Source organism: Crocodylus siamensis, chromosome 3, assembly GCF_052110815.1.
Source record: "Crocodylus siamensis isolate JL-2025a chromosome 3, ASM5211081v1, whole genome shotgun sequence".
In the NCBI taxonomy this organism is placed as follows: Eukaryota; Metazoa; Chordata; order Crocodylia; family Crocodylidae; genus Crocodylus; species Crocodylus siamensis.
In genome coordinates this window covers 167761792-167783880 of record NC_143397.1, presented here as the reverse complement: position 1 = coordinate 167783880, position 22089 = coordinate 167761792, and the positions used below count along the sequence as shown (strand labels likewise).

Here is a 22089-nt window from a genome sequence, read left to right as displayed (position 1 = left end):
TCAAAATCTGTCTTCTTTTTTATCAGTTTCTGGTATGTTTCATGTTTTGGTGATAATGGCCGTACATTCAAATGTTTGGATTTGAAATACTGTAGAAACATATGATTCCTATGAAATAAACTGTTATCACTGAAATATTTTTAAAAATGTTAATGGCAATGTTGCATTTAGGATAAGCTTTGCAAAAGCTTGTTTTTTAAAATCTAATTTGTCTCGTCTGTTTTTTCAGATGTTTTGGACATTTGCAAATGTTTTGAAAAATAGATTTCACACTTGATATTTTGAAAAACTTTGAACTAGAATTTGCAAAACAAAATAACCTTTTAGAACTGGACAATATTATATACTTTAGCTGTTGTGCTGTAATTCAAATAATCTTCACCATTCTAAATATGCTTATAAGAGAGAGTCCTCCTTTTCCTTTTTAAAAAGAACTTTCATTATTATTATTATTATTTAGTTTTTTAGCTTTTGTGCCAGTTTTACCTAGTTCTGATTGCTGCGGATACTCATCATTCGATTCTTTTCTGGAGAGCTAAGGAGGCAAGTGGGCAAAAGCATCAATTGTCCATTTGCAGGAGAGTGGAGAAATCTGTTTAAAGTTTGTCTCCTTTTTTGACCAAGGTGCATTGTCTTATATCGTGTAGCAGGAAGGAGCATTTCTTCACCAGCTGATGCAGGGGTACCGCTAGTCTCATAACTGTAACTTAAAATTTTGATGTCCTTCTTGATGACTTGTCAGCACTTACCTCCTTTTGCAGAGGCTGGTATGGTTAAGGGGGCATGGGCTGCTGCTGTATTAGTGCAAACCCCTGCATGTGGATTGCTGCTGAAGCTGTGGCAATGCAGTGGTGTGGGTTCCCCTGGCACTCCCTCTGAATCAAAACCTAGTGCTGGTGACCTGCTTGCACCCTCCTCCCCCTTTATGTACCCCTGTAAGTATCAGAGGAGCAGGTATCTCCCTTTTGTCAGTGGGACTCAGTGTCTTTTTCTGTCAGATATATTAGTGCTTAGATACCAGCTGGCTTTCCTAAGTGAAAGAGAAGCTCTGATCACCCCCGATCACCAAAATGGTTAAGAAAATAATCATAGGTTTAGAATAATAGGTACAGGGCCTTAACAGGGAGGTAGGTAGGGCTTCACAACAGAGAGGCAGACTGCCCTAGCAGATTGGGCCCTGGAAAAGGACTTGGGTTACCTGAGTTCAGCTTCTGGCTCTGCCACTCATTTGCTGTTTCATTTCTCCTCCCTCTGCCTCAGTTTCTCCTCTCAGTCATCCTTTTTACTTTAGTTCTGATTGCTGGTGATGCAACAAGTCCTGGTGGATGAGGGTGCTGCACACCTGTGGTTTTCATCAGATCAGAGCTTACAGCATAGTTCCAGCATACTTTTTAAGCAATGTCATATGGTTCACAGTCAGTGCATAAAAGGCTTTTTAAGTGGTATCCCTGGCATTGTCTTAATTTTGAGAGAAGTGCTTTGATAACTCTAAAGTTCCCTTCTTGTTTTTCTCCTTTGGACACATGAATATAAATTCTGGCATAGTACACCTCTGAATATACAAACCAAAAACCAAAAATTCTTTTATTGTTTGAAGTTGAGATATAGTTTGTGTTCAGAGAACATAGCTTACTTGTGACATATTAGAATTTATATATATGTTTGTGCTGTTTCAATCAGGTAGCCAAAGATGTATCTGTCAGACTGCACCATGAACTGGAGAGTGTGGAAGAGAAACGTGTTAAAGCAGAAGACGAGAATGAGATCCTTCGACAGCAGATCATTGAGGTGGAAATATCCAAGCAGGCAGTACAAAATGAGTTGGACAGGTTGAAAGAGGTAAGCAGTAGTCAAAAAAATTATGAGTTTTGGTTTAGATTGGAACCTTGTTATCAAAAGCATTTTAGAGTAATCCCAAAGCAAAATGTCTCCAACCATTAAAGTTACTGGTACAACTGGGATTGATTATCATGTGAAATACCTTTCTACATGTCCGGTAGCATCTCTGACTTAGAAAGTAGAGAAGGAATTGCTTTTTTTTTTAAATAGTGTCTTTCATGGTACTGAGATTACAGTTTATATACTATGGCTACTAGATATTCTGTGGCTCAGTTTTTACCTTAGCAACACTCTCTTTGTCTTCAGTGTGATATTGTGAGATCTGACTTCCCTTATCCTTGGGAAGTTTGCCTTTGTTAGGATTGAGTGAGGCCTATACGATTTGTCCCTCAAAAGTTAATTCAGATAAACAGATAAAATTCAGGGCTAAATTTAGGTTCATGTTACTCAGCCATGTCAATGGTGCTACTGGCATAATTCAGGCAGAAAATATCTGATTTATAATATACAAATAACATTGCATTTCAGATACAGAAATGTTGTGTGTTAGGAATGCTTTCTATTATATCTGACAAATAGATAAACAGAACAGAATGATAGTTCTTGGAAGTAAACAAAATAAGAGACATAATACAAAGTAAAGGGAGTGGGAAGTTTTAAATGTGGCCTTTTACTATGTCCTATATCCTAATCTATGGGAGCATTTCTGTTCTTCTGATAATACAACATATGGGGCTCCCATCTTTGTTCATTTTTAAACCAGATTGAGAGAGAACACTCAGGCATAATGAGGTAAGTCATTTATCTCCTCTGAGCTGTGGTCAGCTTTAGAGAGCCACTGTAATTATGTGGTTCTTTTAATCCTTCAAACAATGCCTGTGAGTCAAATGGAACAAAACCTGATTCCGTTTTCTAAGGTGTACAAACCGTGTTTAATTTCTTTGTGTGTTTTGAATTATAAGGAGAACCAGCTCACTGCAAGAGTTTTTGCGCTTACTATACGTAAAACGATATATTTACCAGCTGATATAAACTTTAATGTTACTGTGACACATATGCATGTTAGACTACTGAAGATCTGTGCCAGAAATAGCCTGGCTGATGACTTAATTATAAGGTTTGGGGGGATGGAGTTGTTTTTTTTTTTTAACTACTTGCAGATGCCAATAGTTCTTGCTGGGCATTGTAATTTGCTAGGGGACATGTGAAATATATTCCATACAATACCCAGCCATCCACTTCATATATTTTTTATAATTAGTTATGCCTTGTTCTAGCTCAATGCTGCACAAAGCTCTGCCTGGCAGTCTTGTGAGTGACATATTTTGAAAACAAGCTACAGGCTATTGAAGTGATGGACAAGCAAGTAGTCCAATGTTGGAGAACTCTCATGGAGTAGCCTTCAAAAGGAGAAAGATTGAGAACTATTAGGGAAAGGAAAAGTTGATTGATGAAGCACTAAGATTCAGTGGAACAGAGTTACCTCCAAGTGAATTAGTAGGACATAAGTCCCTTAGCGTATTCTTCAAAATATTTGTATTTTTGGTGTGCCTGAAATGCAGTTAGTACTTGACCAACGTAAAAGGTACAGCTCTTGCTCCAAAGAGCTTATAGCCAAATAACTGGAAGATACCATTCATCTTTAGCATTATTTAGCAGATGCAAAGTCGTTGAATAACATATTACAGACATGGGGGTTGCATGTCTGCAGTTGCAGCAGCCACAGGGTGGGTGGTGAGCCCAACAGAACCCTGAATTTCTCCAAGCTTGCTGTGACCTATTATGTCCTTAATTAACAAGGAGTGAGGTTTTACTGTGCCTCAGCTGCTCTATGGTAACTATCTCTGTGCCCTCAATTACCTCTCAAACTGAGAGCTAAACTAAGACAGCTTACCCCTGAACAGAACAACTTACTTGTTCCAGCTTAACTCTCACTTGTCATGGGTAATTGCAGGCTCTGAGGCTGTGACTGCAGAGCAGGTGATGCACTTTCCATTTAATGGTAGGTATTTGGTGTACCTGTAGCTAACCCACCATTAGTGAAAGCCAACCTGGAAAAATTGGCCTGTTTCATTGAGGGGTAAGCTGCCCTGGTTGAGGTACCTTACCATTAGTTAGGAGTAGGCCTAGAACTAGTTAGTTTTCGAGCAGCTTAAAATGCAGCTTATTCTCACCTCCCTGTAAAATTGTAGGCACATGAATGATGCTAACTGTGTGCAGGGGAAGATCTGTGGTAGAGACAGAAATAGAAACTAATTTTCCAGGGTGCAGGTTTTTGGTTGTAGCCATGTTGGTCTGAGGACATAGACCGGCAAGGTTCTTTGGGTAGACATGATATTTTTTATTAGACTGACTGAGTAACTGGAACAAAGTTCTTTGAAAGCTTTCGGGAACAAGTGCCCTTCTTCAGGCATAGGGAGATTGTGCTGTTGTGAATAGCAGTGTGTTGTGAACAACAGTAGTCTCCCTATGCCCAAAAAAGGGTGCTTGTGCCCAAAAACTTGCAAAGAACTTTGTTCCAGCTACTCAGTTCCTTTACATGGGTCAACAAAAAAATTGGTATCTCCTTGTGCTGTGAAACTCAAGGATACAAGCCTTCTTACTCATGAGAGTTTCTTTCACAAGGGAGATGTTGGTAGAATTTGACAGTTAAATAGCTGTCAAATATAAAATACAAAATAAATACTTGATACGTGAAAGATCCATCTCCCAGAGGGGTATGTTTCCCTTGGGAGAAACAGTGAGCGCTTGTACACTTGTAGTTTCTACTGGGAGAGTGGTGACTCCTCGTAGAAACATAATGTCTGTACATGACCACAGTCTCCTACTACTTGAGCTCAGAATGTAGCTGATAAATGTTTCATAGTTTCATAGTTTGTAGGGTCGGAAGGGACCTGAGCAGATCATCAAGTCCAACCCCCTGCCATGGCAGGAAAGAGTACTGGGGTCAAACAACCCCAGCAAGGTGTTTCTCTAGCCTTGTCTTAAAGAACACCAAGTTAAAAACAGCACCACTTTGCTTGGAAGCTGGTTCCAGGTCCTAGCTACCCTGAAAGTGAAGTAGTGCCTCCTGATCTCTAATCTGAATTTACCCTCTGCCAACTTGTGACCGTTATTTCTAGTCACTCCTGGTAGCGCTCAGTGGAACAGGGACTCCCCCAGTGCCTGCTGGTCCCCTCTGACTAGTTTGTAACAGGTCACTAGATCCCCGCTCAGCCTTCTCTTGTGGAGGCTGAACAGGTTCAGGTCCCTGAGCCTCTCTTCATAGGCCCTGCCCTGTTGCCCCCTGATCATGCGAGTGGCTCTCCTCTAGACCCTCTCCATGTTGTCCACATCCCTCTTGAAGTGCGGTGCCCAGAACTGGACTCAGTGCTCCAGCTGCAGCCTGACCAATGTTGCATAGAGAGGGAGAATCACCTCCTTGGACCTGCTAGAGATGCATCTGTGGATGCATGACAAGGAGCGGTTGGCCTTCCTGCCTGCATCCCCACACTGCCAGCCCATGTTCATCTTGGCATCCATGATGATTCCAAGATCCTTTTCTGCCTCTGCACTGACGAGAAGGGAGTTCCCCAGCCTACAGGTATGGTGCTGGTTCTTCCTCCCCAGGTGCATCACTTTGCACATTTCAGTGTTGAATCCCATTCTATTTTCATCTGCCCACCCCTGTAACCTGTCTAGGTCCAATTGCAGCCTATTCCTACCTTCTAGCATGCCCACATCCCCCCACATCTTAGTGCCATCATCAAATTTGAACAGGGTGCTATTTACCCCCTCGTCCAAGTTGCTGATGAAGATGTTGAACAGTGCGGGCCCGAGAACCGAGCCCTGGGGGACCCCACTGCCCACATCCCTCCAGGTCAAAAATGACCCATCCACCACCACTCTCTGGGTGCGGCCCTCCAGCCAGTTGGCAACCCATTTGGCTGCGTAGGTATCGACACCACACTCCCCAGTTTTTTAATGAGAATGGGGTGAGAGACAGTGTTGAAGGCTTTCCTAAAGTCCAGAAAGACTACGTCCACTGCTACCCCTGCATCTAAGGATTTTGTGACCTGGTCATAGAAGGCCACCAGGTTGGTCTGACAGGACCTGCCTGTAATGAGTCTGTGTTGGTTACCCCTAAGCATGACCACCCCCGCTGGTCCCTTGTGGACATGTACCAAGATAATTCTCTCAAAAAGCTTACCCAGGATTGAGGTAACTAACTAACTGGCCTATAGTTTTCCGGGTACTCCTTCCTCCCTTTTTTGACGATGGGAACCACGTTGGCCCTCTTCTGGTCCTCTGGCACCACACCAGAGTACCATGAGTACTTGTAAAGTCATTCCAGGGGAATGACCTCAGCTAATTCCCTAAACACTCTGGGGTGGAGATTGTCCGGACCAGCTGATTTAAATACATCCAGTCCCTCCAGAAGTTCCCTGACTAGATCCTCACTGACCCTTGGCCTAGATGTGCCTCCCCTGGGGCCTGGGGGGGGCCCGGTGGTAGGGCTGATCCGGAACCTGCTCAGGAAAATGGAGGCAAAGAAGTCATTGAATAGGTTAGCTTTGTTGTCTGGTGTCATGACCAGATTTCCTAGCATGTCTTGCAGGGGCCCCACATTACCCGGTACCTTCTTTTTGCCCCCTATGTATTTAAAAAAGGACTTGTTGTTGTCCTTGATCTGAGTAGCTAGTCCCAGTTCCATCTCCGTCTTGGCCTTCCTGACCACCCCCCCCGCATCCCCGAGCAGCCACAGTATAGTCCTCCCTGGTGATGGCCCCTTCCTTCCATTGGGTGTGTGCATCCCTTCTAGCTAGGAGACATTCCCAGATGCTTTTGGTGAGCCATTGAGGCTTTTGTGTCCTCCTGCTCCCTTTGATCTGTGTTGGGATTACCTCCCTTTGGGCTTGGAGGATCATCTCCTTAAGGAGTGACCACTCTTTTTGGACACCTGATTCCCCTCCTTCTGGGACCTCAGTGACTCCGCAACTATTCTCCTTAGCTCATTGAAGTCCGCCCTCCTGAAATCTAGGGCTGCTGCCTTGCTGCAGGCCTTTGCCACCTTGCACTGGATGGTGAATTTCAGCAGGTAATGATCGTTGTTGCCCAGGTGGTCAAGCACCCGCAGCCCCTCACCAGGTCATTGCCTGTGGCCAGCATTAGGTCCAACAAGGCGTCTCCCCTGGTGGGGCTGCGCATCTCCTGGGTTAGATGGAGGTCCTGCATTTTGGCTAGGAACCTACGTGAGCGGTCAGACCTGCCTGACTGCTCTTCCCAGCGGATGTCTGGAAAGTTCAGGTCCCCCATGATGACCACATCCTTTGACCTAATTACCTCCATGAGCTGACTTAAGAATTCCTAGTCTAGCTCTTCCCCTTGGTTGGGTGGTCTGTAGTAGACCCCCACCGTTAAGTCTCTTTCCCCTCGACTGCCTTGTATTCTAACCCAGAGCACTTCAGTGTGCCCCTCCTCTGACCCTGTGCTACTTGAGGATGTGTATTCCTCCTTAATGTGGAGCACCACACCCCTGCCTTTCATCGCTGTCCTGTCCCTCCTGTACAGCGTATAGCCCTTGATATTCACCGCCCAGTCATGCGTTGGGTCCTGCCGCGTTTCTGTGAGCCCCACTATGTCTGGGTTGGTGTCAGCTAGCAGGAGGGTAAGTTCTTCCTGCTTGTTTTCCATACTACAAGCATTTGTAGAGGCATTTAAGGCCTCCTGTGGATGTGTGCACTGGCCCCCTAATCTCAGCATTTCCCTGGCCCCTGTTGCTTACCTGGGTATATGTTCTGCTCGTTGGTCTAGGCTGGGCTGTACTTGTGGGTGCTGCTTGGTTTAGCAGTCCAAGGCTTCCTCTGCCCTTATCTTCCCCTTCCCCTGAAGAGCCTAGTTTAAAGCCCGCTGGAGGAGATCCACCAACCTAGAAGAGAACACACGCTTACCTTTAGGGGAAAGGTGGAACCCATCCCATCCAAGCATGTAGTTCTTAGAAATTTTATAGTTGGTAGATGCCATACTCTCCCACTTGTTTTCCTTTTCCAGTCCATAAATAGAAACTAAGTTTCCCTACTTTTTCAAGTCCCCATTGATTTATTGACTTAGAATTAATTATTTGAATGTTGAGAAATTAAGAAAATATTATCTCTGCACCTGCAGATGAGGCTGTTTCTATCAAATAATGGTTTACTACTTCACCAAATGTAGGTTTAGGTGGTGACTTCTACCAGTTCAGTGGTTTGACATGAAAATTTCACAAGCAAAGTATGCATTGGTTAGAAGTATTATTTTTATTTAATTTAAAATACCGTAGTAATTACATTGGCTAGGGACAGACATTTCACATAAGCTGGGTTAAATGATCAGAAACTGGTTTAAACTTGTAACATAACATACGCTCAGTGCACATAAACCAGTTTCAAAATGGCTGAAACTGGTTTAAGATACATCTGGCTGAATGTAGTATCAGACTTAATTGATTTGGGTCAAGCCAGTTTATGCAGTGTCTTTCCCAGACCACTTCCTGGTTTAAGTTAAATCAGAGTTAAACTGGGCTTTGCTTTCTGCTCCAGAGAACAGGGCTGGCCCCGAACCTCTGCTCCCTGGCCAGAGCTCTGGTGGAGGCTGCAGGCATAGCAGGATCTGCCTGGCTTCCCCCTGCCCTTCACCCCTCTCTGCTCAAGCAAGTATCCCCCCTCCCCTCTCTCAGAGCACAGACCCCAGCCCCACGGAATCTAGGCATGTGGTATGCTAGCTAATGCTGAGAGATGTCTGTGTGTATGTCTTTCCAATTTCACTGGAACAGGCAGACAGAACAGTGTCAGCTTAGGGCTTTTTGGAGATAATCAGCATGTCATCTGGTAATGTCCCTCTGTTCCTTCCTTGGAAAAAGCTGTTTAAGAAGAGCTTGAACTAATGAGAGAGGCTTTTGTTTTGTTGATGGACTGATAAATACTGTATTATCAGCTCCCTGCTGGCTCCCTGTCCTGTCAGGTGTGCAGACAGTATGAAGAAGCAGGGAGAGGGTTTGAAAAGCTCAGTATCATCAACAGATGCATGCATTGCACATCCCCCGCTTTGCCTTAGAGTGCTGGCTGGGGGCTGGCAACACTCCTGCCCCTTGAGCAGCAAGCAGGAAAAAGCCTGGGACTGTGCAGGCAGGGTGGCAGCTTACACTCCTGAGCTTTACACTTATAATTAGAGGTCCTTCTGGGACCATCTGGCCATGCCGCCTCCTCCGCTCAGCATTGTGGAAGGGAAGGGAGGGCTGCTCTAGTGCCTCCCTGGCTTCAAGCCTGAGCCACTGCAGCCATGTGCCTCCATTTCTTAGGTCCAGAGGGGATATCTGCACAGTTGCAAACTGATTCAATTGAGGCAGGTTAGACTAACCTACACAGATTGAATCAATTCAGGCTCAGGCTTTTTGAATGTCTGTCCCTAGCCATGATGTTTAGGCCAGCAGTGTCAGACTTACAGCCTGTGGGCCAGATCTGGCTCATAGAACCATTTCATCCAGCCTGTTAGTAGTCCAGTTCACTAGCAGATGTTGGGAGCATGACTTGCTGCAGAACTGGGGTCCCTAGACTCCAATGGACTTGGCCATTGGAGACAGCCCGCCTGTTCTATGCTGCTGCCTGAATGAAGCTCACCACCACTTACCTCTGGACCCATGCTGCTTCCCAGATGCAGCCCCATGCTGCCACATGCCTCCAGCTTCATGCTGCTGCGTACCCCTGAGACCCATGCTGCCACATTCTCCTGGCTCTGTACTGATGCCAGAACTCCAGGCTGCCACCTAAATGTTGCTCCATGCTACTGTCTGCTCCCAGACCTGCACTCCTGCCTTGCCCAGAACCCACACTGCAGTTGCTGTTAGCAGATGCAGCTCAGAAGGAGCCTTCTTGCAGTTCAGATACAGCCTGGGACTTGGAGTGATTTTGATACCCTTGGTTCAGGCCATAATTTAGGTGGTTGTTCTTTAATTTTTAATTTCTGTAAATTTACCTGTAAAACCAAAAACATACTTGACATGAATTAAAAGGTCCTATAACAAGTGTTAAATTTTTTTATTCATGGTGATTATTCACGCAGCAGCCCTGGACTTCAGGAGGGCAGATTTCAATGAGGTAAGGAGAATAGTCGAGGAGGCACTGAGGTCCTGGAGGGGAGGGGAGTTGGGTGTCTAGGAAGAGTGGTCGTTCCTTAAGGAGACGATCCTCCAAGCCCAAAGGGAGATAATCCTAACGCGGATCAAAGGGGTCAAGAGGGCGCAAAATCCCCCATGGCTCACTAAAAGCATATGGGAATGTTACCTAGCTAAAAAGGAGGTGTACATCCAATGAAAGAGAGGGAAAATCACCAGGGAGGACTATACCTCAATTGCTCAGGGCTGTAGGGTGCTGGTCAGGAAGGCCAAGGTGGAGATGGAACTGGGACTAGCTACCCAGATCAAGCACAATAAGAAGTCCATTTTTAAATACATAGGGGGTAAAATTTCATAGATTTCATAGACATCAGGGCTAGAAGGGACCTCAGGAAATCATTGAATCCAGCCCCCTGCCCAAAGGGCAGGAAGTCAGCTGGGGTCATAGGATCCCAGCAAGATAAGCATCCAATTTACTCTTGAAGGTGTTCAATGTAGGTGCTTGAACCACCTCTGATGGCAGACTGTTCCAGACCTTGGGGGCTCGGACAGTAAAGAAATTCTTCCTTATGTCCAGCCTGAAACGGTCTTGCAGGAGTTTGTGACCGTTCGACCTAGTCATCCCTTGGGGCGCTCTGGTGAACAAACATTCCCCCAGATTCTGGTGGTCACCCCTGATAAACTTATAGGTGGCCATCAGATCACCCCTGAGCCTATGGTTTTCCAGGCTAAAGAGTCCCATGTCTCTCAGCCTATCATCGTAAGAAGGTACCGGGTAATGTGGGGCCTCTGCAGGACATGCTAGGAAATCTGGTCATCATACCAGACAGCAAAGCTAATCTATTTAACAATTTCTTTGCCTCCATTTTTCTGAGCAGGGACTGGGTCACCCCTGCCACTGGGACCCCCGTAGGTCCCAGGGGAGGTGCACCCAGGCCTAGAGTCAGTGAGGACCTAGCAGTAGACGTAGTCTTTCTGGACTTTAGGAAAGCCTTCAAAACTGTCTCTCACCCTATTCTCATTAAAAAACTAGTGGACTGTGGCATTGACACCTTCACAGTCAAATGGGTCACTATTTGGCTGGAGGGCCACACCCAGAGAGTGGTGGTGGACAGGTCATTTTCGACCCGGAGGGATGTGAGCAGTGGGGTTCCGCAGGGCTCGGTCCTTGGGCTCGCACTGTTCAACATCTTCATCAGCAACTTGGAAAGGGGTATAAAAAACACCCTGTTCAAATTCTCAGACAACACTAAGATGTGGGGAGAAGTGGGCACACTAGAAGGGAGGAATAGGCTGCAATTGGACCTGGACAGGTTACAGGGGTGGGCGGGTGAGAACAGGATGGGTTTGAACACTGACAAGTGCAAGGTGCTGCACCTGCGGAGAAAGAACCAGCAGCATTCATACAGGCTGGGGAACTCCCTTCTCATCAGTGCAGAGGCAGAAGAGGATCTTGGAATCACTATTGATGCCAAAATGTACTTGGGCCGGCAGTATGGGGATACAGTCAGGAAGGCCAGCCGTACCTTGTCATGCATCCACAGATGCATCTCAAGCAGGTCCAAGGAGGTGATTCTCCCCATCTATGTGGCACTGGTCAGGCCGCAGTTGGAGTACTGCATCCAGTTCTGGGCGCTGCACTTCAAGAGGGATGTGGACAACATGGAGAGGGTCCAGAGGAGGGCCACTCACATGATCAGGGGGCAGCAGGGCAGGCCCTATGCGGAGCGGCTGTAGGACCTGAACCTGTTTAGCCTCCTCAAGAGAAGGCTGAGGGGGCACCTGGTGGCCTTTTACAAACTAGTCAGGGAGCACCAGCAGGCGGTGGGGGAGTCTCTGTTCCCCTGAGGACTACCAGGAGTTACAAGAAATAACGGTTACAAGCTGGCAGAGGGTAGATTCAGGCTAGATATCAGGAGGTACTACTTCACTGTCAGGGCAGCTAGGATCTGGAACCAACTTCCAAGAGAAGTGGTGCTGGCTCCTACCCTGGGGGTCTTTAAGAGGAGGCTGGATAAACACCTCTCTGGGGTTGTTTGATCCCAGTACTCTTTCCCGCCATGGCAGGGGGTTGGACTTGATGATCTGCTCAGGTCCCTTCCGACCCTACCAACTATGAAGCTATGATTGAGAGCAAAAGGAGACTTTTTTTTTGTCATTGTTTTTGTACCTGACAGTTCAGGAAAGGCCCTGTGATGGAGTATGTTTAGTTGGTGCTATTACACACTCTGATTGTTAAATAGGAGTTGTGAAGCAATGAAGTATCTCCAGTGCAAAGGGCACATTTGTAAATTTTAGCTGTCAAATTCTGCCAAGTCTCTATTGTGCATGTACCAGCTGAGATTTTCAGAAGCTCCTAATTTGGCTTTCTACGTGTAGATTTTCATGAAGACATCAGAAAAGCTGTATCCCCTGACACAGAGCTCATCCCCTGACAAATTTCAACTCTCTGCTCCGAAGTATGGGGGCATTAGAGCTTTTCAATGAAATGGTTGTAAGAATTTAATTGACATGGGTAAAACAACATATTTACCTTAACCTTTTTCTTGGAAATGACTTTGCTGTTTTAGCTGAAACTTTAAAAGCCCCGACATGGGGCAGTCTTCCAGCATAGATTTCAGCATGAATTATTTAAATCGGGGAAATAAACAAGTGGAAAATCTTATTTGCAGCTGCTGAGTGGGTGTTTTGGTGTCCTCTTTGTTTAGGTTTGGAGTTTTGAGCCAGCAAGGAAGAAAAAAAGAACAGACAGGCAGAGTGACATTGCAGGGTTCAAGCTGTTTGGAAAGAGTAGCCCTGCTGAAAAAGACAAAGGATGGAGAAGATTAGGAATAGGGTAGCAGCTGCAGAAAGATTTGACATGAGTGTTTGAGCAAAAAATGAATGAGACTGTGTAACCAGGAAGAAAGGGGGATTTATTTTCTGTGGAACAGCCGTATTGAGCAACTGATAATATCTCTTTAGCAAGTGAAAGCATAGGAGCCAGGAGGAGAGCAACCTAAGGTTGTCACTTTCTCTGTCATAATGAGTTCTGACATGACTGTTTTCTCCCATTTGCCCCTATAATAAACAGACTCTGTTAGTCATTTCAGAGATCTTGTGTCGTGAAATGCTCCAGTTTATTTTAAACCCTCTTTCCATCACTAGCAATGAATGCTGTTCCCCAAGCTTGTTCATTCAGGAAATCGTTTTCAGTTATTATGAGAAGACTTTTCTTAAAGTTTGGGCATGTTGGTGTTCTTACAGAGGAAGGCACAGGCAAAATGGGAAAGCAAAAGAGTGAAAGGAAACTGCCTCCATTCATTTTCATTTGAGGAGATGAAAAAATGAAAATTTTAGTATTATAGCAGTACTCTCCCTATGATGCAGAAATTGAGATGAAAACAAAAGCATTCTTAAATGAGCCTTTCTGAGTTGCCTTTAAACTTGTTAGGTTTGTCCCAACTGTCCTAAATCTGGAGAACAACTAGGTAACAGAAGTGTTTTCATGGGCAATCCATTGCACTCAGTACTCTCTCCCTTCCTCCCCCCTCCCTCCCACAACTTGGAGCATTTCTTTTTTCAAAATAAAATGAAAGATTTTAGTACTACAGTTCAAGAAACATGACTTGAAAGTAAAAATTGTTTCTCTGTGCTTGAAATGACCATTCTACTGAAGTGAAAGGTTATATATAAGATACTTGAAAAAAATTGAAAAAAGATCATGGATAAGGCAGCTGAATTGCCTTTATCTCATCTTGTTCAAATTTTACTTTGGGATTCATATGCAAATAAAGTTAGTGCAGATCAAGAGCATTTATCTGAGAGAAGGAATTAGCTCTATTTCAATGATAGAGCAAAACCAGCTGGAGGTTACTTTTCAGAACTGCACAGATAGTTGGACATGAAGGATCTGAGGTTTCTGTTACCCTGAACCCTATGGCTAAGTACAGACATTCAGAAAGCATGAGCCTGAATTGATTCAATTTTTGCAGGTTAGTAGTCTAACCTGTGTAGATTGAACTGATTTGCAAGTGAACAGACATTCACTTTTAATTCTGGGAATGCAGGCACATGCCTGCAGTGGCTCAGGCCAGAAGCCAGGGGATGCTAGAGTGAGCCCTCCCTTCCCTTTGGCAGTGACCAAGGGAAGCTGGGTGGGGAGGGGGCTTGTGGCCAAGCCCTCAGCAGACCTAAGTATAACTGGGGAGGGATTTAAACCCCCAACCTAGCCTTCAAGGACCCCAGCTGAGGTTTGCCTGGAGGGGGAGGGGGGAAGCAGCCCTTGTCACACTTTTCAGATGGGGGAAGGAGCATGGTCAGACTCCAGCTCCAGCTGGCACCAAGCAGCAAAAGCAGGGGTATGGCCAGATCCTCCCCTGTGGCGGAGGAGGAGGAAGGGGAGAGCCCTGCCTGTCGTACTGGTTCTCTGACAGCCTGGCCCAGCCTGAGCACAGGGAGCTAGGAGTACAGTTTTTCTACCCCTGCCCCACAGTGGCTGTTACCCTCCCCTCCCCCCCCACAGTGGGGCCCAGCACTGTGCCCTTCCAGCCCTGAGTCCTGATGCAGCGCTGTACAGAGCCCACCCCCCCGCCATAGTGGGAAAGAGGGGGAGAGCCCTCTATGACTGGCTGATTCAGCCACTGAGGCAGTGCACCACAGAGCACCCCTCACCACCCTGAAGTGAGCAAGGAGGAAAAGGGGGAGAGCCCTGCCTGCTGCAGTGGCTCCCTGACAACCTGGTCTGGGCTAGACTCAGGGAGCCAGGAGCAAGCCAGGTACACAGCTCCTGCAGCCTCAGCCTGAGCCCCACCTCCAGCTGGGAAGGGTCCTGCCCCCATGGCCTGGTCCAGTTTGGTTTGCTCCCAGCTTCCTGCATTCAGGCCAGGCTGAGCTGGGCTGTAAAGGAGCTGCTTTGCCCCTCCTCTTCCTTCCCTGTTGGGGTGGGGCTCTGTGCAGCACTGCCTCAGCAACTCCCTGACAGCCCGGCCCAGCCTGGCCTGGGTGCGGGGAGCCCAGAGCAAACTGGGCAAGACTGGGCCACGGGGGTAGGGCCCTTCCCGCGGCTGTGGCTCCAAGACAGCCTGGCCTGGTGCGCATGGGCAGGAGCTGGGCAGGCAGTGGTGTGATGGATGCGCAGCTACAGATGCTTATTGCAGGCATTGCACAGCAACTGTGGCAGTGGTGCAGTCACATGAGCCCCCACAGCAGGTGGCTGCTGAGCTCCAGGCCCATCAGCACCTCTGAGCTGGCCCGGACAGCTGTGAGCACATCCCTCATTGCCAGTCCAGCTGTCAAGGCACTCGCCTGCAGCTGCAGTGGTGTTGCTTCCACGCCACTGTCTGCCCAACCATCACCTACGCACACTGGACTGGACTGTCATGGAGCCACAGCCAGCTGGGAAGGGCCCTGCCCCCACAGCCCAACCCAGGCCAGCCCTTCCATACCCACCCTCAGTAGTGCCTGTGGGCTGGTCCATCCCAGCCCCAGCCCTGGACGAGGTTGGCAGATGGTGGGGCCATGCTGGCTGGCGTCTGGCCATGCCCGCATCCTTGCCACTATAGTGGCGAGAGGGATTGACTCTGACAGGGGCTTCTCCACCCTGGCTAGGCAGACCCTAGCTGTGGCCCTCTGGGGGATGGGGGAAGGGAAGGGGCTGTAGCCAGGGTCCTGCCCCCTTCACCTTAGGGGGCCATGCCAACCAGTATCTAGCTGTGCCCCTGCCCCTGCTCTGGCTAGAAAGCAGAGGGGCAGGGCCAGTTCTGCTCTCTGGACCAGACAGTATAGCCCAGCCCAGGGCTGAAAAGCATGCTGGGGGACTCTGATTTAATATAAACAAGGAAGGGTTCTGGGACAGAAGTTCCATAAAGCAGTTTGACCTAAATCATAGATTCATAGACTCATAGATGCTAGGGTCGGAAGGGACCTCAATAGATCATCGAGTCCGACCCCCCTGCATAGACAGAAAAGAGTGCTGGGTTCAGATGACCCCAGCCAGATGCCCATCCAACCTCCTCTTGAAGACCCCCAGGGTAGGGGAGAACACCACCTCCCTTGGGAGCCCAGACTTTGGCCACTCTAACTAGAATTTAGAAGTTCCTCCTAATGTCCAGTCTAAATCTGCTTTCTGCCAGCTTATGACCATTATTTCTTGTGACCCCCAGGGGCACCTTGGTGAGTAGAGCCTCACCAATTCCCTTCTGCACCCCCGTGATGAATTTATAGGCAGCCACAAGGTTGCTTCTCAACCTTCTCTTGTGGAGGCTGAAGAGGTCCAGGTGCCCTAGTCTCTCTGCATAGGGCTTGGCCTGCAAGCCCTTAACCATATGAGTGGCCTTTCTCTGGACCTTCTCCAGGTTATCCACATCCCTCTTGAAGTGTGGTGCCCAAAACTGGACGCAGTATTCCAGCTGCGGTCTGACCAGTGCCCGATAGAGGGGAAGTATCACCTCCTTAGTTCTGTTCGTCATGCATCTGCTGATACATGATAAAGTGCAGTTAGCTTTTCTGATGACTTCATCACACTGATGACTCATGTTCATCTTGGAGTCCACTAGGACTCCAAGATCCCTTTCCAGTTCCATGCTACCAAGCAGGTCATTTCCTAGGCAGTAGGTGTGCTGGACATTTTTCCTCCCTAGGTGCAGCACTTCTCGTTTCTCCTTGTTATATTGCTTTTTATTGTTTTCTGCCCATTTGTCCAAGTTGTCCAGGTCTGTCTGTAGTTGTTCCCTGCCCTCTGGTGTGTCCACTTCTCCTCACTGTTTTGTATCATCCGCAAACTTGGATAGAGTACACTTCACTCCCTCCTCCAAGTCATTGATGAAGACATGAAGAGTATCGGTCCAAGGACCGAGCCCTGCAGGACCCCACTGTGTAATCATCCAAGTCACAGCCTCTTAACTTGTTCACCAGTATGGGGTGGGATACCATATCGAAGGCCTTCCTGAAGTCTAAGTAAACGATAACCCCTACTCCTGTGTCAAGGTGTTTTGTAACCTGGTCATAAAAAGACGCTAGATTAGTTAGGCATGTTCTACCCGCTACGAACTCGTGCTGGTTTCCCCTCAGCATAATTTTTCCTGCTGGGCTGTCACATATATGAGCCTTAATAATCTTTTCAAAGACTTTGCCAAGGATGGAGGTGAGACTGACTGGCCTATAGTTGCCTGGACCCTCCTTCCTCCCCTTCTTGAAAATAGGGACCACATTGGTCCTTTTCCAGTTCTCCGGGACCTGTCCCGTGCACCACGAGTGCTCACATATTCTTGCCAGTGGCTGTGCAATGATATCAGCCAGTGCCTTCAGTACCCTCGGATGGAGCTCATCCCAGCCTGCCAACTTAAACACATCCAGTCCTTCCAAGTGACTCTGCAACATCTCAGGGTCAACGCTTGGTAGTCTGGTGTCCAGCTGTTGCCCCTCTATAATGTGAGAATTGTCTTGCCCCTCATTTAGGAAGAATGGGGCAAATAACTCATTGAGAAGTTCAGCCGTGTCCTCCCTGTCTGTGACCAGTTGCTTTTGCCCATTCAGTAGTGGTCCTATTCCACCCTGGGCCTTCCTTTTACTCCCTATATATCTGAAAAACAGTTTTTTGTTATCCTTAACTTGGGATACCATCCTCAGCTCCATGGTAGCTTTGGCCTTTCTAACTGCCTCCCTACAGCTGCGAGCTGAGGAGGCATACTTCTCTTTAGTAATCTCTCCCTGTTTCCACTGCTTACATGCCCCCCTTTTTGCCCTTAGGCTGCTCTGGATTTCTCTGTTCAGCCAAAGAAGCCTCTTGGCCCCTTTTCCCCTTTTCTCCCGCATTGGAATCATCTCCCTTTGTGCCCAAAGGATTGTTTCCTTAAAGCACAGCCACCCTTCCTGGGCTCCCATCTCGCCAAATCTCCTACTCTGTAGTGCATCATTGACTAAACACTTGAGTTCGCTGAAGTCAACCTTCCTAAAGTCTAGCACTTCCACCCTACTAGTTATCTTACTCACTCTTTGCCTTATGATGAATTCAATTATTTGGTGGTGACTGTCTCCCAGGTGACCGCTGATCTGTAGGTCCCCTATCATGTCATCCCCTGTTGCCAATACCAGGTCCAGGAAGGCATTCCCCCTAGTGGGACCATGTACCTTCTGCGTCAAGTAGAGGTCCTGTACACAGGATAGGAACCTGTGTGAACTGTGGGAATTTGTTGTCTGCGTTTCCCAGCAGATGTCAGGGTAGTTTAGGTCCCCCATGACTACCACCTCCCTAGTGTTTATGGTTTCCGGGAGTTGCCTCAGGAGTTCCAAATCTAGTTTTTCCCCTTGGTGTGGGGGTCTGTAGCAGACCCTGAGCACCAAATCCCTTTCTCCTTGACCTCCACGTATCCTAACCCAGAATCCTTCTACTTTCTCCTCCTCTGATTCCATTTTGATGTCAATGTATAATGCTCCTTGACATAGTGCGCAACCCCTCCCCCTCTCTTCCCCACTCTATCCTTTCTGTATAGCTTATAGTCCTCGTTGTGTACTGCCCAGTTATGGGCAGAGTCTCACCAGGTTTCTGTTAACCCCACTAAGTTGTAAGTGTTCTCTGCAAGCAGGAGTGCTAGTTCATCCTGCTTGCTCCCCATTCTCCTAGCATTAGTGTATAGGCACTTGAGCCCTGTGACTGGTGCCTTTGTTGCCCCCCAGCTCTGATGCCCAATGGGCCCCTTACTGCTTACCTGCTTATTGCTTACCTGTGCTGTACTGCTGGATTTCTGGAATGCACGTTCATAGAATGCAGGTTCCTGATGATCTCCTTCTTCTGCCTCCCCGTCCCCCATCTGAGCTAGTTTAAAGCCCAATGTAGGAGATCAGCCAACCTGTTGAAGAAAAGACTTTTACCTTTCACTGAGAGGTGAAGTCCATCACACCCCAGGAAGTCCCTTGTCAGGAAGTGTGGGTCGTTGTCCAGGAAGCCAAATCCTGCAGTATGGCACCAGCTCCTGAGCCACAGGTTGACCTTTCTGATACAGGCACTGTGATGCCTACTGCGGCCTCTGACCAGGAGGATGGATGAGAAGACCACCTGCGCCCCCGTCTCCCTAAGCCTGGCCCCCAGAGCCCTGTAGTCACCCATGACACGGCCAGAATTACTCCTGACTGCGTCATTGGTTCCCACATGGATGAGGACCATGGGATAGTAGTCCAAGGGCTGGATCAGGTCAGGAATCCTTGTCGTGACTTCCCGGATCTTGGCCCCTGGCAGGCAACACACCTCACGCACCATGGGATCTGGGCAGCAGATGTTTCCTTCTGTTCCTCTCAGTAGGGAGTTGCCCACTATGATGATCTGTCCCCTCTTCCTCTGGTAGCTTGTCTGGCCCTCAGTTTGCTTGGGGGTGGATTGGGGTACCTCCTGTGCTGTTTCCTCCACTGCACTCTCCTCCAATGCAGCTAGGGCTTCGTATCTGTTTCCCAACTGCACCAGTGGATCCATTTCTGCGGCGAACGGCCTGGCTCTGGAGTTGATTTAAGTCTGATAATACATTTGAGCAGGTTTATCTTAAACCAGTTTTGGCCATTTTGAAAGTGGGTTATGTGCACTGAAGTTGTGTTCTGTTACAGGTTTAACCAGTTTCTGATCACTTAAACCAGTTCATGTGTAACTTCTATCCCTAGCCTCTGTAGTCACTTAAATCAGGACATAGTGGGCATGTCCAGACGTGCATGGATGTTTGGTTCCCTGGGACAAGTAGTGGCGGTGCACCTTCTGCTGCTGCTACTTGTCACCAGAGAATGCCCATGCCATGTGTGCTTTGGCATGTGTCATGTTGCCCCAGGTGGGGTAGGGGAGGCTGGAGCCAGTGCTGGGCTGCCCCAGTGCCCTTATGCGGGGTCCTCGGGGCCTCCCGGGGCTTCTGCTACGTGGAGCCTGGCCAGCAGCCACAGCGTGGTTCTGGATGATCCGGTTCTGTTTTTCAGTAGCGTGCGCTAATTGAGCATGCATTGCACCATTTTTTTTCCCCGTGGGTTTTTTTGACTCCTCGTTATCCAGGGGTTAAAAAAACGCAGCACAGTATGTAGTGTGCCCTTGCAGTGTGGAGAACACCAGACTATGGGGTATGTGGCACCGCAAAAGTGTTTCCAGTGCCACATAGCGCATGACCGTGCTCATCTGGATACGCCCAGTGAGTGCAGTGTGTAAAACATGGCTATTCTGATTTTATTGCATTTTAAGCTCTTCTCTGGTGCAAATAAATGCACAAGGTGTGAGGTAACAATAGATCAGGCCTCAGTTCTTTTGTCAGAATTATTTTGGTAGAATTTACTCTCATCTGGAAAAATGTATCTTGTAATCTCTTAAACTAACATTTGAAGCATATTTGGGTAAGATAGAGACATAACTGTGTTAACTGCTAATGAAGTTATCTTGTCCAACAGAAATGGCAGTAAATTTCTATGGCTCTTTGAGTTTCATAATTTGTGTTTTCTGTATGTTAGCTAGTTTTAAATTATAGGAATTATCTTGGAAACAAGGAAGAAAGAAACCTGTATAGAGTTGTATAACATTTTAAAAGCGAAATCATCCTGTTGACTCAGTAACCCTGTGAAATCAGTAATGAGTCTTCAGCAGCGATTACTGAGGAAACACTAAAGTTCTAGTATGAGGTAGTTTTGTTGTTAGTGACTTTTCTCCATTGAGAGATGCTGGATGGAATAACTAAAATCTAACAACACATAATTTCTAATGTACAAGTTATTATTAGAGCTGCATGCATAAAAATCTTCCTATTCAATGTCCAAACTGAAAAAAATCAAGGAAAAATCAATTTAGGTCAACAAAAAAATGCTTTTTTTAGGTGAATGACACATTTTGATTTCAGGTAATTTAGCTGTACTTTACTTCCCAGCATTTTCTCTTAAATATTAATTTAATTTTGAAACCAAACCACTTCAAAATCAAAAGTCAAGATGTATCATTTTAAAAAAGCTTAAACAACATATTTTGACTTTTCTTAAATTAAATGTTACAGTGCTTTTGAATGTCCTCTTCTTTTTTTTTGTCCTAAATCCTTAAGTAAATTTATTATTTGCTGAATAAATTTCTTCCTTACTTTCAATGCATTTGTTTCTCAAGTTTGTATTTGGCAATAGACAGTTGACATTTTTACAAGCCCCAGCAGCACCGTTCAAGTTTAATAAGCTGGGAGTGAGCAATTATGGCATTGTTGACAAGTGTTCCAGGATTTCTAAATATGCTTGAAAACCTGCCTCTGTTGCCTTAGTACTCAAAGCCTCCATTGTCAGAGTGCAAAAGAGCACTAAATTCCTGTAAATTAGACTGTTCATAGCCTTGTTCCTAAATGCTTTTCTGGACCTCGGTTGACCTTTGCAAACAGATCATGTTACCACTCTTGGTGACAGCATCCACAGCGGTAACAATGATCTACCATAGCTGTAGACTTGTCCAGATGCCAGTTAGGTGGAAAGATATTTGCTGTATACATTAGTTGAGATTCCTCTAAGCCGGGACTTCAGGCATAAAGCTTAATATATTGGAACTCTCAATATCAGTTTGACCTTCCAAAAAAAAATTCACAAAAAAGTTTGAAAATTGAGGGCTTTCTCTGACCCTTTCCATTTAACTGTCAAAGTGATACATGATCCTAGTGACTCCTTATTAAAACTCAGAGTAGATAACATTCTCAGATATGGTTTTGGAAAAGGAGGTAAAAGTCTATACATTCTACTTACCCGGAGCATGGGGAAAAACTATTTTACTGAAGTAAAATATTTATATAGTCATCCTCATTATGGTACAGGTAAGAATTTGTACGTGGGCTGGTAAATTTTTGTGATGGCTTCACGTGTTCATAGATTCATAGATTATAGAGTCGGAAGGGACCACAATGGATTATTGTGTCTGACCCGCTGCCCCCGGCAGGAAAGAGGACCAAGGTCAGACGACCCCAGCCAGGTGACTGTCAAGCCTCCTCTTGAAGACCTCCAAGTTAGGTGATAGTACTACCTCTCTTGAAAGCCCATTCCAGATTCTGGCCATCCTTACTGTAAAAAATTTCTTGCTATTGTCTAACCTAAATCTGCTCTTCACTAGTTTGTATCCATTATTCCTAGTTACTCCTTGTCCCTGTGGTGCTCTGTTAAATAGCACA

At 46.6% G+C, this 22089-nt stretch overlaps 1 protein-coding gene across 12 annotated transcripts in view; it reads left to right on the top strand.

The window, feature by feature from the left end:
• The window catches only part of MTCL1 (microtubule crosslinking factor 1), a 190662-nt gene that overhangs the window by 28756 nt on the left and 139817 nt on the right, over nucleotides 1–22089 (top strand). For all 12 annotated transcript variants that reach the window (XM_090039705.1, XM_090039698.1, XM_090039696.1 and 9 more), the window contains exon 3: nucleotides 1681–1839. In XM_090039705.1, the coding sequence (XP_089895831.1) occupies nucleotides 1681–1839 (159 nt within the window). The remainder of the gene's footprint in view (nucleotides 1–1680; nucleotides 1840–22089) is intronic.